At 25.3% G+C, this 13,976-nt stretch overlaps 1 protein-coding gene across 1 annotated transcript; it reads right to left on the reverse strand.

The window, feature by feature from the left end:
* Positions 1–36: 36 nt before the first annotated feature.
* On the reverse strand, positions 37–2,392 carry LOC111312100 (uncharacterized). Its single transcript, XM_022912096.2, has one exon. The coding sequence runs from the start codon at positions 1,881–1,883 to the stop codon at positions 327–329; it is 1,557 nt and encodes a 518-aa protein (XP_022767831.1). The 5' UTR covers positions 1,884–2,392; the 3' UTR covers positions 37–326.
* Between the last annotated feature and the right edge of the window lie 11,584 nt (positions 2,393–13,976).

Here is a 13,976-nt window from a genome sequence, read left to right on the forward strand (position 1 = left end):
AAACACAAGATGTATGAAATCTTGAATAAGAAAGAATTCAGAAATCAATTGCATGCTAAAAGCACAGAAAACTATTATATATATATATACTTTGCATGCCTTAATGTGTAAACTAAGACATTAGGAAGAACAATGATCACTAAGAAAAATTAAACAAGCAGCTACATCTCTTAAATGAAGGAACCTGGCCAATAAATGTACCCAAAAATAGGAAACAGAAAAAGAGAAACCAACATAAAAAAAAAAAAAAAAAAAAAAAAAACTATGAGCTCTAAAGGGTGAGAGAAAAAAAAAAACATTACAGAAGATGCGGAGTTGGAAAGAGTTCACCACCACTGATGAACAAGAATCCCACTTTCTCTGAGGGAAGTAAACAGTTCCAAGCATTGGGCGTAATTCTTCTCATATTTTGTACTCCTCTGACCAGGGCAACATCTCTGCCACCTATTATAATGGCATTCAAGGAAAATCTCATCAATCAGGCAGATTGCTCCCGTTTCAAACAACCTCGGAATCAAGTCAAATTCAGTTCCTTCAACATCCATTTTCATCACCACAAAATCCCTGTCTATAACAGTGTTCTTCAACCACTCTGCAAAATCAAACCCCTGAATCTCATCCACCTCAGCATTAAGTTCACCCTGGCTGGATTTCACAGGTTGAATTCTTCCCATCCCTCTGCCTTTATCCGTAAGCTCATTCATTTCTTCCTGGCCAGGATCGTGATTAATCTCAAAAGACAGTGTTTCATTCCTAACCCATGCCGCATAAGGCAACAAAGTAACCGCCTTCTTCTTCGCTTCATATTGTTCATGGAAAGCTTTGTCAGCCTCAATAGCATAGACATGAAAGGTTCTGTTCTGTTTGGGATATTGTTTCCTGAACCAGCTTCCAATACTAGAACCATAACTCCTAGCCCCAACATCAACATAAACATACCTATTCTTGAAGCTTATATCAACCATTGATGGCAAATACTTTACGTTCTTTATATTCTTTTTCAAGGTAATCCACGGCTTTAAGGGCTCCTCCTCAATCAGCGGCTCCGCCTTCTGGACTAATTCCCGTTTATGCCCCGGAACTGAGCACTTATTATTAGAAGCACCATCGGGAATCTTTCTGTCCCCGTGGTCAAGAATTTCAATCTCTTTTTTCAATACAATTTCTCTAATATATGGCATTGATGAATCGAAACCATCAATCTCAAGCATTTTAACTAATTTGCAAGAATTGAACAAATCAAGAAAAGAATTGAAACTATACGTATCATTAGCCTTGATGTGGACCACCGCAAACCCTTCGGGTTTCAGGGTTCGAGAGATCTCTGACGCAAAATCTGACGGTCGAGCTGATATGTCGAGGCGGGCCCCCCCAGAGAATATGAAGTCAAAAGTATTATCATTGAACGGTATCTGATGCCCCTCCCCTTTGATTACCAAGGGCTTGGCCGCTTTCTTGAAAATTCCAATGGAGTCCTCAACCCCAATCTCTTTCAAGGCGAAAACTTCCTGGCCTAAGGGAGTCTCTACACAGAGAGACTTGGAGTGAGGCGAGAGGTAACCCTCAGAGATCAGATCTTGGAAAACTGAAGAATAAAAATGGACAGCCTTGATCCACTCTTTGCTGGTATAGAGATCGCGACGAGGATTAGATCGGGGAAGGGCATCGTTTCCGACGACAGCGGAGACTCCTGCCCAGGCGCCAGGGATGACGAAGTTGAGATTCTGTGGCAAGGGGAAGAAGCAGAAGTCGCCAAGATTGCAGGATTCGCCGGTGATGGTGACGACGTAAGCGAATCGGAAGACTATGACTAAAAGACCGAAGAGAAGAGCACGCGCGAGAATATTCCTCAAAAGGCTCGGCTTCCCTGTGGTAGGTTCCATGGCAGACTGGCAGTAGAATTCAAAAAGGTGGGCTTTTTCTCTGTTTGAATTCTATCTTTTGTAGTATGATTTTGAATACCAAAAAAGAAGAAAAAAATATTTGAAAAAAGGTAAACCTGTGGAAGACAAACAAAGAAGGGGAGGTGGATTAACGGGAGCAGAAGCGAGCGGAGGTGTGGTTGGCGCCGACGAGAGTTTTGGAAAAACAGAGAGAGGTAGGAATTGGAAAATAGAAATGGAAAGCAAGGGTAATATGGGAATGCATGTTTTAAAGAGATTTATAGGGGAAAGTTTTTGCTGTTTACGGAGAAAGAGAGGCCATTGCTACGCTTGCCGCTGCTGGTGATGGTGGTGGGAAAAAAGAGCGTGGATTTTGAGGTTTCGTTTTCGTTGATAGTTGTGGAGAAAAGGGCAAATGGGATTGTTTGGGTGAAACTTGAAGAAGAGATAAAATGGGGGATTTTGGGGATAGATACGAGGACCGCGTGGTGACCTGGACTAGCGGGGTTCCACCCGGATACAAACACTATATAGAGCTCAGCTGGCAGCAGCGTGGAAGGTGAGGTTTTCTTGTCTTTCAATTGCCATCGGTTTATCCTCTATTTCCATATTTGCCATGCTAGCTTGCATTGCTTTTTCGTTTGAAAATGGAAAAACAAAAATGAAATTATGAATTGCCATCACTTTGGAATTGTGAATATTTTGCTTGCACATGATGCTGATGAATATATTGATGAATGTATTAAAATATAATTAAAATTTTACCTTAAGGAAAAACTTCATTATTACGTATTTCTCATTCTCAAAAATAATAAAAGTAATTTTTATAAGTAAAATAGTTAATGTTATAAATAATTTTTAGATTATAGTAAAATATTTAATAAGATATCTAAATTTAAAAAAATTTTAATATGATAATTATGATTTATTAATTAATATGATACTCATCTCTAATATAATTAATTTCAAAATGATGATATATAATAAATAAATAATTTTTCAAGTATCACACATATATAATATTATATTACAACATATATAAAAATATCATAAGATTTATTTATGGGTATGTTTAGATAGACAACCTATATTATTGACATGTAAAAAAATTCTAAATAACTTTATTCAATCAATTATTTAATTTTTAAAATTTATATTTATCCAAATCTTTCAAAGTATATAAGTTTTATCATAATTTATATCCAAAAAATATATCTCATACCTTACTCTTATTCATATATATATATAATACAAAATTCAAATAATTTTTAAAGATTAAATCTCTTAATCTTAGGAATCATAAAAAACCATATATCATTTAAATCAATATTCATATAAATTTAAGTTAATAAAGTTTGGGGTTGAATAATTGTTGTTTACCAATTTTTTTATCTCTATTTTCTTATGATGTAAAATAAAAAAATATTTTATTTTAATTTAAAATTACAAATATTTAAATTTAAAATTATATTTTGACCAAATTATTTACAATTTTATCTAATAGTTGCAATCATAAATATTGATTTAAATCTACAATCATATTATAAAATAGTACATACCTTCTTAGAAAAAAATAAACATTTAGCATGTAATAATTTAATATATAAGCATGCGATCACAATTCATACGTTACTTTTTTTTTTGTAATTTTGGAGTTTGAATAGTATTTATGTTGGTCTTGAAATGCTAAATTTAATTATGAATATTACGAATTTATTTGTTTTTATAAAAAAGAATTTTGAATTCAAAAGCATATAAATAATAATCTTTACATCCATTAATTGGATGGTAAATCCTAATTATTAGGCTAAATTTCTTTTTATTTTTATTGAAATTTCGAATTAAAATTTATAAATTTACTATCCAAAAAATTTTAAAAACAAAATTAAGGTTTTGAACCTATAAATAATATGTCACATGTGTAAATCTTAGTTTTTACACTAAAATAATATATATTTTTTAAGAGTGTATGTAATTGTAAATAAGATAGACTTTTTTTATTAAGTTTTGTATGTAAATTTTTTACTTTCATAACTCAAAAAAATTTTATTGAAATTAATTTTTTTCAAAACTTGCATAATGTTAATTTGGATTCTTTCATAATAATTTATATATATATATATATTATTTTTGTAATTTTTGACTACAAATTATAAATGATTATAAATATTTTTATTTATAGATAAAATTTTAAATTATGAAAAATATAATAAAAAATTTTGTGCATGGCACGGGTAAAAAAACTAGTTAAGTAATAAATTAATAATTTAAATACTATATTAAAAAAATTTTAAATCTAAGTATTAAATTAAATATTTTATTATAGTTAAAGGATGATTTATGACATTAATTCTAAACAAAATAATAAGATAAATAATAAAAGTAGGAAGTTTAATAAACCCATTATTTAAAAAATATTAATATAAGCATATCTTGTAGAATCATTTGTCTTTTAAGTTTATACCAAGTGTCAACTAATGCTATGGATGTTAAAACTATACATAATGTTCCTAACATGGAAATAAGGACAAGTATTAGCGTCCAAACTCCAAACCTCAAAAAAAAATTTAGTTTAATAATTGTCAATGAGTCGTTATCCTTCTATGTACTTTTAGTCAGTCTCAGACGACATCATTGTTTCTGATTTTTCTCTTTAATTAATGCAACCGATAAATCTTTCACTTGACTTGCAAACCAACGTGATCAATGTAATAATACCACAACATCATTTTCAATTTTTTTCCTATTTGACCCGCCACACTTCAAACTAAAATGGTATCCTAAACAAGCTTAGGTGTTTGATTCCAAAATAATATTCTTATTTTTTTAATTACATTAAATTACTAAAAAAGTTTTTTATTATTTTAGATTTTTCATATACTCAATTAAAATTTCAAAATATTATTTTCGTTAAATCTATCTCTAAATAAAAGCTTTAAATCTATTATATTTACCACGATAGTGTTAGTATCTATGGGATCGTTATCTCTATCATTTACACCGTCATCACAGGGTTTAATTTTAAATATGGAATAACACAAAATAAAAATAAAAAAAATCCCTAAAACTAAATGAATTGGTATTAAGTAAGTAAAGCATTTTATGTTATTCCACTGTTATGATAGTAAGTAGTGTTTTTTTTTTTTTGGTCTTAGCAGATAAGGTGGTCTGCCTGGTACGCATGCTTTGGACGCGCAACGGATGCCGCCCGAGCCGTTATTTTATTTTTAGCTGTAAATTATTCAGAAATCAGAGTTCTCCCGTGATCCTGAGGCCTTTATCTAGCAGCAACACCATGTCGCTTTGTCAAATTTGTCTTTACACATTTGGTTTAGTTGGTAGCTGCCACCTGCCATAGCTGCTGCTTGATGACTAATCCATAATTTTAAAAATATAACCTGAAAATTCATAATAAAAATGATTGTCTTTTCAATTAATTAATATTGGATTAATGATAAAAACCAGTATAATACATTCTGAAATCAGGAATTTTTGCGTTGTGCTTGGCCTTGGTATTTATTTTATTTGCCGAATATGACGCTTATGACAGCGGGAGTTGGGCATTGGGCTGCGGAACATGAAGGAAGGGAGGTTGAAAAGAAGAGGCACAAGCGGAAAAAGCGGTAGAGAATAAAACAAGTGATGGTTGGCAGTAACTACTAATTAACTAGCAGCCGGATTCAACGGCCCTTAATTTGACTGCTTTCCTCTTTTTCTTTTTGGTCCCAACACACCCAACCGAATGAGAAGGTGAGGGATTATATTTATACGGCACCTTTATAATATTTTATCAAAATTTCTGTCAAATTTGATATTTTCACATATTTTTTAAAATTTTTCTGTGAGGGATTAATGTTTTATAAACTAAAACTAGTCCCTCGAGTAGACTAATTATTTTAATATAAAAATAATAAAAAATAAAATAAATTTTAATATTAAAAATATATAGTATTCATAAATTGTGATTATATATATTTTTTGGTTTTTTTTTTCTGTTATATTATGAGTGTTGTATTTTTTTGTTTAATTATTTGATTAAAATGTATGATTTTTTAATTTTTGTAGATTATAAACTTTTTTTAAAAAATATTTAAAACAAAGAAAGAAAAAAAAAAGAAAAGTAACTTTTTTTTATTTTTGTATTTTTATATCTTTTTATATTTATATTTATCATTGTTAGTATTTTTTATTATTTTATTTTATTTTTTGAAAAGAATTTATTATTTTATTTTATTATAAATAATAAGCAATAAAAACTCAAAACCTAAAAAAAAAAAAAAAAAAAAAACATATCCAGTTACAATCGAATATCAACAAACAACATATTCTTTTTTCAAAATTCAATTAAAGCCCAACTTATCATGTCCAAATCCAATTAAAATTTAACACATTATGATATGTCAAACTCAATAACTTATTAAATTTTTTTATCAACCAATAGCTATTTGACAAATAAAAAAAAATTTATTGCTTAATTGTGAGCTATCTTTCAATTTAGAGTTATCATTGATGAGAGGTAACTTTTATTTTACCAACCTTTATTTTTATTAAATATTTTATTAAAAAAATAAAAAAAATTAATTGAAATACTTCCAAAATCTTTCAAACACTTTCGGAAAGATTCTAAAAAAATTCATCATTTTAGGAATTTCAAGCATCAATTGCAATTTTTTATTAATTTCATCATTAGAAAATTTTTTATTATTTTTATTTTATAAATTTACATGATACAAATAAATATAATTATAAAAAAATTTACAAATTTATTTGTCTAAAACATATTTTTTGTTTTTTTTATTTTGCCAAATGATTAAAACATTTTCTTAATATAAAATTTTAAATATGTATGTAAATAAAAAATAAACAATGAAAAATAAAACTAAAAAGAAGAAAACAAATAAAATGAATATAAAAATAAAAATACCAAAAATAAAAAAGCAAAGAAAAAAATTGATTAAAATGTGTCCAAAACAAAGAAAAAAATACTAAAAGTTTTTTTTCCTCAAATCTCCCCGAATCAATTTATTTCATGCCTTAATTAATCCTCTAATCATTTTTACTGTCTTATCTTAAATATCTTTGGATTTGAGAAATCACATTTGAAAATAACTTTAATATGTTGTTATAGATATTAATATGTTTTATAATAATAACTATACTAATTTTTTTTATTATGGGAAAAACTAATCACATTCGATTTATAGGTAACTATTAAAATTAGATCAAATTATGTCAAAACTCTTTATACATTTGTCAAAATTTGAAATTTAGTTTTATACTATAATTCATATAATTTAACTTTTTATATTATTTTAATTTAATAATCTTAATCTAATAATTAATTTCATCAAATTTTTGTTACTAAAAATGTTATGTGACCGTTGAATAGATGACTTAGTCATTGGCTTGATGACATAACGTTGATTTTGCTCATATGATAATTTAAATGGATGAAATCAATTATTAATTATACAAATATTTCGTACTCACGTAAAATTTGAAATTTAGTCCATCTAATATAATTTTATTAAAAATATTGTCCTCATACAAGTTGAATTTAATATTGTTAGTCTAATTACTAATAAAAATAATTATTTTTTATTTTAAATTTTTTTTCATATTTTAAAAAAATAATTTTAATTTTTTAATTTTTTTAAAATTCATATTTTTTTAAATCAGATTTTATTTTTTAAACCAATTCAATATTTGGAAATTTTAGAAATTTTCTAGATTTTTTAAAATATTAAATTTACTTTTTTAATATTTTAATTTAAAAAAAATTCATGTTTTGAAATTTTATATTTTGTAATTTTAACATTTTATTTAATCAAAATATTTATTTTTTTCTTTAATTTTTAGAATTTTATATAAAATTTACTATATAAATATATTTTTAATGTTTTTTATATAAGATTTTTTTTATATTTTTAATATGAATAAATAAATAAGTTATAAAGAAAACACGAGCTTTTAGAATTTGTTCTGTTTTGATATATTTAATGTGAAAGAGCATAAACATCTTGTGTAAAAAAAAAAACAATAGCGAAGCACAAATAATTTTTTATTTCGATTTATTCTTCACTAAATAACATAATATATATATATATATATATATATAAATTTTCAAATTTATAAGCACAAATAATTTTTTAAACCTAAAAATTAAAATATATAGAAAATTTTATAGGAACTCCAAAACATTAAAAAAATTTAAATTAAATATTTTCTTTAAATAAAATGTTAAAATTAGAAAAAAAAAATACAAAATCTTTCAAACGTAAAATGTAAAAAATTAAAATATTTAGTATTTAATATTTAATATTTTAAAAATATATAAGAAATTTCTTAAAAAGTTCAAAATATTGAAATTTTAAAAAAGTAAAATTAGATTTTATAAAATTCAAAAATATGATTTTAAAGAATTAAAACATTTTTAAAAAAATTATATTTAATATTTAAAAAATGAAAAATTATCAAAAATTCAAAATATTGATTTTTTAAAAAAAGTAAAAAAAGTATAATTTTTATTAGTAATTGGACCAGTATAATCAAATTCAACTAGTTTGAGGATGAAATTTTTATACTAGAGAGACTAAAATGCAAATTTTGTATAAGTATAAAGGGCATTTATATTATTTAATAATTGATTTTGTCTATCCAAATTATTATGTCAGCAAGTCAATGCCTATAACATCAAGTTAACGGTCTAGTCAATATTTTTAATGCCAAAAAATAAATAGAGTTTGTGATTGGACTAAAATTATTAAATTAAAATAGTATTAAAACTTAATTTATATGAATTATAATACAAATACAAAATTTCAAATTTTGGTAAAATATAGAGACCTCTTATATATTTTGACCTTAAAATTAATAAGAAGATCAAGTAATGTTATATTTATAACTTAGTGTAATTGATCAAGAAATATGGATTACTCTATCCTTTTTTTTCACAAAGGGGAAAAAAGAAGGTTATCTCAAGAAAAATGATTGAGTTACACAAGTTAAGAAGCAAAATTCTAAAATGTAAAGAAAAAAAGACCTAAAGTTTTGAGAATATTTCCTATTCAAGTCTAAAAACGATGGTATAATCACCCATGTCTATCCTATATATGAGAGAAACACTTTATCTCTCTCATTGGCACTTGTAATTAATTAGTGTAGTAATTCTTTACCAAAAGAAAAATTATTATAGATACCCTATTTTATCTGAAAATTTTTTAAAATTCATTGGGTTTCAAAATTTGATTTGATTTTGTGATTGGGTCTTAATTGAAAAAAGTGAATTTTGGGCTCAAAGATTAAGCTCTAAATTTTATTTGTATTTTAAAATTTTTTTAGTTTAATTTTTATTTTTTTTAGTCAAAAGAGTCAAAGTTAATTGGTAAAAAAAAAATAAAAAGGGTAAAAATAAAAAAGAAAAATGTGAGATTTTGCATGAAAAATCTTGAATTCAATTCAACTATTGGATTCTATATCAGATTTTAACTTTAACAGTTTAATAATTTTGAAAAAACTTGGCATTCAATCTATTGAAAAAAAAAGATTACACAAAGAATAAATTTTGAAAAGAAATATTAGATTCGGTTGAATTAATTTCTTCTAAATCAAAAGGGATTCAATTCCTATAAAAGCACCTTGAATCTAAGATAAAAAAGGGGAGCCTCATAATAATTGACTTCAAGATCAAATAGAGGTCATTGAAAAGAGAAAAAATTTAGGCAAAGTTTTAAATCAACAAGGAAGAAGCAATCAAGAAAAAAAATTTGTAAAAAGATCTAGTTGGAATTTTTAGAAGGAGGGCTAAAATTTATAATAAGAAGCATCAGTTTTTGAAAAGTGAAAAATCATTGAAACCCTATATCCATTAAGGTAATGTTTGTTTTCTTTTTTTTTTTTTGTGATTTTTGCATAACTTTTTATAATATTTAATTGCTTACTCTTATTTTTATATTTATTACATGGTATTTTTTTTTGCATGAATTTGCATGACTAATATTATATTTGCATGATTAATATTATATTTGCATGATAATTTGTTTGCTTAATATTTTATTTGCATGATTAGTATATTTGTGTAATTTATTAATATATTTGCATGACTATTAATATGTTTATTTTCATGTTTATATATTTAATTGCATGTTTATTTGCATTATTATATATTTAATTGCATGTTTATTTGCATTATTATATATTTAATTGCATATTTTGCATGCTTTATATATTATTATTTACATGATTGCATGATTTATGTATTATTATTTGCATGATTATATATTTAATTGCATATTTTGTGTGGTTTATATATTATTATTTGCATGATTATATATTTAATTGTATATTTATTTACATGGTTTATATATTTTTATTTGCATGATTATATATTTAATTACATGTTTATTTGCATGATTTAGATTGTTAATTGCATTATTATATATTTAATTGCATGATTATTAATTTGTTTATTTGTATGATTGTATGATTATTGATATATTATTATTGCATGATTTTATATTTATTGCATGATATGATATTATATGTTATTGCATGATTAATATTATATTTGAATGATATTTAATTATATGATTATTGATTTGTTTATTTGTGTGATTGTATGATTATTAATATATTTATTTGCATAGTTATTTATTTATTTATTATTGCATGATTTTATATTTATTGCATCATATGATATTATATGTTATTGCATGATTACTATTTTATTTGAATGATATTTAATTGCATGTTTCTATATTTAATTACATAATTATAATATATTTGTGTAATTATATTTGATATCATGATTATATATTTGCATGAATGGTTATTAATATATTTTTATAGTATTTCATATTATTGCATGATTATTAATATATTTGCATGATATTATATATTTATATGATTGTTATTATTGTATTATAATTAATATATTTGCATGACATTCTTGCATGAATATTTTAGCATGATCTAGGCATGATATTATTACATGATATTTGGTATGATTTATAATATATTTGCATGATAATATTTATATGGTATGATTTAATATTTATTACATGATTGCATGATTTGATTTTGATAGAATTTTTTTGTATGACCATGTGGTGTATATAAAAAAGGGGCTTGGAATTTGTTTGATTTATATGAGAAAACCATCTTTGATTAAGGTTTAATTTATATAACACATAATTAATTTGATATCAATTTTGGGCAACGTAACCGATTTTTGAACCTTAGTTCCGTTAATGTATATCAGAATTTAATTTTTTAGGACCCTCAACTTAGACTTAAGATAATTTTAAAAATAATAGATTCACACAGATAACCAATTATATATAACTAAAAAAGATTGATGACAATTTCATAATTTTTGTATCTAATGGATAGGTTCTCTTAACCTAGACAATATGATAATTATAAGTATAATAATTTGGTAATTAAACTGATAAATTTGTGAATGCCAATTTATACTATTGATATTGAATTTCTTAGTTAATTTACAGATATCGGTAGTTGTTTGGTGTGGTCCTGATGATGAGTCCTAATTACTGAGGTTTTTCTAAAGCTTTCTGTCACAACTCACATTTGCTGTTGACCTCAACTTTTTTTTTTTTTTTTTTTATCTTGTTATGAAAGAAGCCAAAGGCAACTTTCTAATCTGCGTACGCTACCAAATGAAAGCCAACCTTGTCTTTCTAAGAAACCTTATTAGTTCCGGTTCGTTAAGTAAAATTTTATTCCGGATATATATATATATATATATATATATATGAGCACTTGAAGTAAGTGGCCATTTACCCTATCCCACATGAATGAAGGCAAACTTTCAAAAATAAATTAACATGAAAAGAGCTTTAATTGTGGGATACACTTTAGTATGGACTAGTATTTATAATTTTAGTTTGAGAGGGACCAATCCAAAATCATTTGGTCTCTTCCAACATGTCCATGTATGGTGATGGTCAAAAAGTGCACATGCACTACTTAATTATTATTATTATTATTATTATATAGGCAGGAAGTGCATATATAATATAGCTGATGATATAGTGGAATAGAATGTAGATGATGATCTTTATGTTTATTAATGTTTTTGCCTTGTAAAACTAACTATTATAAATTTGTAAAGATAATTAAAGACCAAATGCTAGTAGTAATTTTTAAAATCTCCTTGTAATTATTTAAAATAAATAAATAAAGAAAAATCTTGATTGTAGGTACATTCAGTGTGACATCCAAGGGAAGAAGAAATTGTTTGTGCAGCTTGCGTTGCAATACCAATTTGCCAACGAAACAACACTGGCAGTCTGGGACCATGGAGCTTAGGAGAGAGATTTTGGCGGTTCCTAACTGAAATTTCGGTGATAAAAATGACATGCAAAAAAGGAGCTTTGTCGCTGTTATCCAGATCGAGAGTCCATCGATCTCTGACATTCCTCTTTCAAAGGTGATAAGGACTCTAAGATTAGAATTCGTTGGCTAATGAGAAAAGGTAATAACCGATGGCGATGATTGATTGTTCCAAAAACAAAAAGTCGCAGCAGAGGGACCCAGCCCCAGCCTCACCTTAACGAGCCAGCCTTTGACAGGTTGGAAAGAATCTGTACGTGGTCGTGTCTACACTGTTTCCTGTTTTCAAATTGGAGATACATAAAATAAAATAAATAAATGATAAAAATAAAACCACCTTTTTCTCTCTTTTCTTTTTTTTAATAAAAAAAATAAATACTAATAAAGACAACAAAACTAGAGTGAGAAATAGCTGGGAGGACGAAGAAACCGTTCTTTAATAAATTAGTTTAAAAGATCAAATATATTTGAATTATAATTTATTAATTATTTAAGTTTTTAATATTGTATTATAATTAATTGAGTTATTAATTTTTTATTTTAATTCAATTAAATTTTTAATTAGACAATTTAATCATGTGAAAAAACTGAATTAAGTAATTTTTGAATTACAATAAATTGAATTTTTATAAAGATTTAAAAAAACAATCAGAGAGAAAATAAAGAAATTTTATTATATTTAATTTTTACATATATTAATTATGTAAAATGATTACTTTTCATCTATTTTTTTAATGTCACGTAATATTTTATCTTGGTAAAAAAAATTTAACAATGTTAGTTTTTTTATTCAAATAAAAACTTAATTAGACGAATCTAAATATTAGATTGATTAATTAATTATAATAAAAAAATTAAAAGTTTGGATGATTTTTTAAATTATAGTTAAGAGCCTTTTATACCTTTTAACCAATAAATTAATGGTAATGTATTTTTTTAGGAATTAAGAAAAAGGTTGTTATACTCTTTAAAAGTGTATAGTATTTTTTAACGTTAAAAAATATTTAAAAAAGAAAATTCAGAACTGCATGCAAACTCAAAACTCCAAATCTTTTTTTTTTTTTTTTTCTGATTATAAACTATTGCATTTGCATTCAAAACTTAAATTCATTGGGATGAATATTTTAATTTTGTAACGAATTATATTATTATATAGATAAAAGAGTAGATAAAGAAGTAGCGGGTGGGTTCAGAAATGTCGAGCAAGAGCAAAATTAGGCTGGCTGAAGGCAGAGGCCCACATTAAAATTTGGGTGGGTAAGGCCAGGCCCCATTGGGAATGGGATGAAGTTTTGGAATTGAACCATTGAGTTTTGAGCTGCATTGGCAATGAGACTTTTTCGTGTCTGCTTTCGGTACGATACATTGTTCATATCACGTCATTATATTATATTTTAAATTATTAAATTTATCGAGAATTATTGCTCTTCACTTTTATGGTTTTTTTTTTGTTTTTATAGTATAGGTTGATTATTTATAAATATCATTCATTTTCATTGAAGTATATATTACAATTAAATTAATTTCCAAAGCGTTGAATTGAAAATGTTGAGTTATTTACATGTTTCTTAAAAAAAAAAAAATTTTAAGACAATTTGATTTGGAATTTATTTACTTGTTTGAAAATGTTAAATAACTTTGTTGAGTTATTTGCAGAAACAAGTCATTTGATATTCACTTGTTTCTCCAAAAATATATTTTATTTTACCTGATAAAAAAATAAATTTATACACTGTCATT

Source organism: Durio zibethinus, chromosome 1 (genome assembly GCF_047325235.1).
Source record: "Durio zibethinus cultivar Kanyao isolate XHJ-2024 chromosome 1, ASM4732523v1, whole genome shotgun sequence".
Lineage (NCBI taxonomy): Eukaryota > Viridiplantae > Streptophyta > Magnoliopsida > Malvales > Malvaceae > Durio > Durio zibethinus.

What these genes read in the sequence shown, in the direction of transcription:
- LOC111312100 (XM_022912096.2), bottom strand. Translation starts at nt 1,883, where the DNA reads ATGGAACCTACCACAGGGAAGCCGAGCCTTTTGAGGAATATTCTCGCG.